The 5644-nt window shown below is 34.8% G+C and overlaps 1 protein-coding gene across 1 annotated transcript in view; it reads right to left on the bottom strand.

The window, feature by feature from the left end:
• LOC110110101 (B3 domain-containing protein Os04g0386900-like) overlaps positions 1-2080 on the bottom strand; it is a 12318-nt gene extending 10238 nt beyond the window's left edge. The window contains exon 1 of the mRNA XM_028692255.1: positions 1987-2080. Within this exon, the coding sequence (XP_028548088.1) occupies positions 1987-2080 (94 nt within the window). The remainder of the gene's footprint in view (positions 1-1986) is intronic.
• Between the last annotated feature and the right edge of the window lie 3564 nt (positions 2081-5644).

Here is a 5644-nt window from a genome sequence, read left to right as displayed (position 1 = left end):
AATTTTATGGGTTATGCATGAAAATCCACCAAACTTAGCAGCATATTGTTTCTCTCAGTACTCCTCTGCTCGTGCCTTTTTGTTTCTCAACTTCATTGATGGCACTTCAATTTCCTACCCTACACCCCTTTTGCCTAATAAATTCTAACTATCAACACCCATTTTCCTTCTTTTTAGGTTTGAATTTTGAAGTTACCCCATCATGCATTTAGTTGTTCGAAGCTACCTCAACCACCTATTCACAATAAATATTATATCTGTCTAACTGTTACTGAACAAAGCATTGCGCCAATTTTTTTTATTATTTTTTAAAATAGATTTTTAATATAAAAAATAAATTTTATATTAAAAATTTACCTTAAAAAATAGTAAAAAAATTGTCACAAATCAAATCTAAGACTTATAAAAATTCATCTCTCTCAAATTGCTGTGAGATATGTTAGCATGCATAAGCATTAAGCTACACTACAAAGGATCGTCACTCTCCACCACTAATGTATTCGATTATCACAACATGTGCAGGGTCACGTTGTTCTGGCTGCTTCTAATAGCTGCACAGAAATTATTGTCCTTTAATACTCTAAATATAAACACACAAGCATTGTAATACTTGAGATATAATACATAAATTATTGTTTTACATTTGCTTCTTTATCTCTGTTCCTTTCTCTTTTTATGATTGCTCTTTGATATTCAACTTGGTATTAGAGCCGTAAGCCTTACAGCTTCCTCTCAGTCCAATGGCAGATAATGACTCCTCCAGCACTCAACCAGCTTCCTATCTCTATGCCTCAATGGTCTAATATATCATACCCTCCCCACTCAAATTCATGATGTCCAACATCAAATTCATCATCAATCTCTAGCTCACCAATGATAATTACCCTATTTGGCGACTGCAAGTACATAAACTATTTTCGGCAAATGGCTTTCAAGGCTACTTAACAGGTTGACTCCACTGCCCACATGAGCCCACTTCGTCTTCCATCAACCTTGTCTCAAAGATCAATGATTATTGCCTATGGCATCTAATCGACCAGAATTTGGTTTCAACCCTCTTCTACACCATCTCTTCCTCCATTTTACCTTACATCCTTAATATTACCACAACCTATGAAATTTGGATCACTCTTAAGCATCGACTTCAACTGACAATCAGATCCCGAGTAATTCAATTGAAAAATGAATTACATCATATTCAAATGGGTGACAGCACCATGACCCAATATCTAATCCAAATCAAAGCATTGATGGACAATATTGCCGCAACCAACTCTCATGTTGACCCAAAGGATATAATCTTATATATTCTCAACGGATTGCCCATTACCTTCAACTTATTTAAAACTTCCATTTGGACTGATCTACTTCCCATTAACTTGGATGTACTTTATTCACTACTTTGCAGCGAGGAGATCCACCAACACAATGAATTGCTCAAAAGACTCAGCTCCTCCCAAGAACCATCATAGGCCCTACACCAACCAGTCCTATGCTCCACAAAACAGCAGTTGTCCTCCCTCTAATCAACCTCATCCTCCTCATGGTCGAGGACCCTAACCCATACCTCCCTTCTCCCCTAGCCATGGCCAACAAGCTTCCAACACTCCTTGACCAATTTGCCAAATCTGCAACAAATTAGGTCACATTACTCTATCTTTTTGGCATCGCTATAACATGCAGTATGCTCCCACAAACACATCCATCTCAAGCACTCTTCTCCCAGAAGCATTCATCTACCCCCTCTGAGTAGGTGCTAAACTTCGGTGCATCCAACCACCTCACAGTCGATGCCTCTAATCTTCAACAATATGCTTCTTATCAAGAATCAAATAGTGTCTCCATCGCCAACGACAATTCCCTTCCAATTCTCCACAGTGGCCAAGGCATCTTACCCCTCCCTACTCCCATCGTAAGCTATTTCTTCACAATCTCCTACATGTTCCCTCACTCTCTCATAATTTTTTTTTTCATTCGTAAACTTACATCTGACAACAACTGTTCTATTTCCTTTGACTCCTCCGGCTTCATCATCAAGGATCTTGCAGACAGTCACATCCTCCTTCGTGGTCGCAGTCATGATGGTCTCTATTCCATCTCAACCTCTCCTATGCCATCCACCACTATGCTTCACAACACTTCATCATCAACCTCACTATGGCATGCTTGTCTCGGACATCCTCATCAACAAGTCATGAACTTCATAGCTAAAATCAACCCATCCCTTTGTATCTCTTCTCTTTCCCTTCTATGTAAGTCATGTAAAATGGCCAAGAGCCACAAGTTATAGTTCTCTTCTACTTCTACTAATGTAACTTCTCCTTTTTCTTTAATACACTCGGATGTTTGGGGTATGGCTGTCATTTCCTCTCTAAATGGGTATCAGTATTATGCAACCTTTATTGACAATTACTCTAGATTTTGTTCATTTTTTCTTATGAACAACAAAGCAGAAACGCTAACAAAACTTTAGTAGTTCATTAAATTTGTCAGCGCTCAATTCAATTGTATAATTAAAGTACTTTGTTCCAATGTCTACGGAGAATACATCAGCTCCACTCTCAAGCAGTTTATGCAAAATCATGGCATTCTCCACCAATTTAGGAGTCCCTACACCCAAGAAAAAAATGGCCTTGCGGAACTTAAAAATCTCCATCTGTTAGACACAACTCGCACGCTCCTTCACGTCGCTCACCTCCCATCTCAATTCTGGGTTAAGGCAGTACTCACCTTAAGCTGTCTCATCAACATGCTCCCTACCATTGCCCGCAATTTCCAAACTCCCTTTCAATTACTATATGGCCATCTTCCCTCATACAATCATCCACGCACATTTGGTTGCATCTATTTTTCCCACGTCAAACATCTCACCACCAACAAACTCACTCCTTGCTCCCAAGCCGACATCTTCCTGGTTTATTCCACCTCACATAAAGCGTACCGATGCTTTGATCCTCATACTAAGCACATTCAAATATCCAAACATGTTACATTTAACGAGCAAACATATCCTTAAGCCTCCACTTACGCACCTCCAGTCTGTCCATTCAAAGCAGGACATACATATTTAATGTGGTGTTTTTAACATCTTTTACCCCAATTGATTCCTAATTGGTCATCAGTTATATCAATTATCTATTATCCAATTAATCATTTTTCATTACAGGTCAATTCATTAAATCAATGAAGAGTTGTCACTCTCTGTCCATTGACGTAATCGATCATTTGTTATAGGCTACAATCGGGAAAACACATTAAATCATCTTTAAAGAAAAGCCCGTCGGCTCGCCCTCCTGCATAGGACATTATGTTTTAACAATAACCCATTTTATAGTGTTAATAGTCAACATTTCTTGCTTATGCAAATGCCACATTCAAAATATATATAGTAAGAAATAATTAATTCTGTTCATTACAAGAAAATCTATATAATAATAAAAATCATTGAAAACTAATATTATATTTGAGTTATTTACAACAAATAAAAAAAATCTATGAACAAATTTCAAAGATGAAAAAACCCGAAACAACAATCTCTCTCTTCTTGGATAAGGCACAACATTGAAATTCTGATTTTTCATTTAAAAAAAAAATATCATTCTAAAAAATTCGAATTATTACATTAAAGTTGAATTGAAAACTTTCGAAATTAACTATGTGAGAATCATTCTTGATCTAGTTGGTTTTTTATTACATATCAGCTTCTCTCTATTTTTGGATGTCAAAACTTGTGTTATTAGACATACATGTTTAATCTTTGAAAATATCTTCATCATAAAAACATAATTTAAGAAAAAGAATTATGAGGCACAATTGTTCCCTTAATGTTAATGTGAACCTTCCCTTAACAACATGTAACAACAACAACAACAACAGCCTTTATCCCACTATGTGGGGTCAGCTAAATGAATCATTTTTCTTCATTGTGTCATGTAATGATCAAATTCTCATATAAATCTAATAAAGAAAAATCATTTCAAATTAAATTCTTTTCCTGCAATTGCCAATCACAAACCTCCCCTTGACAACATGAACCAAGTAAATTTTTTCATTAAGTTTCATCTTTTTTTAAAGTCAGCACATCAATCAAAATAAAAATTATTAAAAAATTTTGACTCCTAACTAGTAATAATTGCTTGGGATTGATCTCACAAGCTCTGTTAGGCATTAAAATTGCCAAAATTGAGTTCATTATGTTAAAAAATGGTACCAAAGACCCTTGAGATATTGGAATCATATTTGGCAAGCCTGAAAGTGGCCTGAACAAGAGTTGGCGACTAAACCAGCCAGCTTGCATTGCCACTGTTTTAATGCCGGTGGTGTTGATGGCTCCCTTGTGTAGTGCCTCAAGGGTGCTAATTGCATATTTTTCTTAGCTGCTCATTTTTTAGACACCTATTTCGACATCTTGGAAAGGTTTTGGGGTCACTCCATTATTTTTTTTTTTAATTTTTTTCTTCCCTTTTAATTCCCTTCAAAAGAGAAAAAACATGATTTTTTGATTTAAATTTTTTTTTTCTTCTAATTTTATGCCCTTCAATCGGTAAATACCCCATTTGTAACTTAGGGAGAAGCATGATGCTTTTAGCAACTTAAATTTTTCTCTATAAATAGTGTAAAATTTATCCAATGAGAGTTTAAAATTATTTGAGGGAATCAAGGTTTGCAGGTAACAACCAAAAAGTTTAAATTAAATTTACTTGAAAAATATAAAAATTATAGGTTGAGCGTTGCGGTGTTGTGCTTGCGATCACAATAGTGCTAAAAGTATTGCAGTGTCAAAAAATATCAACACGGCATTAAAGACTATTCTACAGTAACATGGGGGCAACATGCAGTGCTGCAATGCTATAATGGATGAGCATCGTGGTGTTAAGTATCAAAACGAGTTTTTATATATATTTTGTGTTAGATATCCCTACTATCCATCACTCCCTCCCTCATTCACATTGCTTGGTCGGGAATGAAAGAAAGAGAAGAAGGAAAGGGGAAGAGAATAGAGAGAGAGATGAGAGAGAAAGCTCTTTGGGGGAAATTTCGTCCATTGCTTTTGTTACATATTTTATTCTACTTGAAATAAGTTACTGTATTCTTACTTCAATTTTTGATGTTTTTGATTTTAATCTTTAAGAAATTATAAAAAATGTATTATTTATCCTGAATTATTGAGCATTCACCGTAAAACTTTTCATATATGATAGATATGACCGCCATGAGCATTTTGATTATAATATTATTAAATTTCACTGAGTAAATTTATAGTTATAATTTTCCAAAATTAATACATGATGTACATATTTCCGTACATTTCATTGATAATTGCATTTTATACTTGATATTATATTGCATAGAAAAAATGGTATAAATGAAATATGAGATAAATTTAGCATTTATATGTAAGTAAGATAGACAAGTTGTTAACACTATAATTAATATGGTTTAGCTTTTAAAATATAATATCATGTATAGGAGGGTGGACTGACTGACTTTCCTTAAAATAAAATTAAGGTTGTGGTGTGATCTTAGTTTGTAGCATGTAACTAATTGACTGATTACACCGACGAATAAAGAGTGAAGAATCTTTAAGATTTATTAAAAGTCATATATGAATTGATTTGAGATAATGAATAATGATAGTAAGAAA

Source organism: Dendrobium catenatum, unplaced genomic scaffold, assembly GCF_001605985.2.
Source record: "Dendrobium catenatum unplaced genomic scaffold, ASM160598v2 original_scaffold_155404, whole genome shotgun sequence".
Classification (NCBI taxonomy): domain Eukaryota; kingdom Viridiplantae; phylum Streptophyta; class Magnoliopsida; order Asparagales; family Orchidaceae; genus Dendrobium; species Dendrobium catenatum.
The sequence above is the reverse complement of the archived record's forward strand: the minus strand, read 5'-3'. Positions and strand labels throughout refer to the sequence as shown.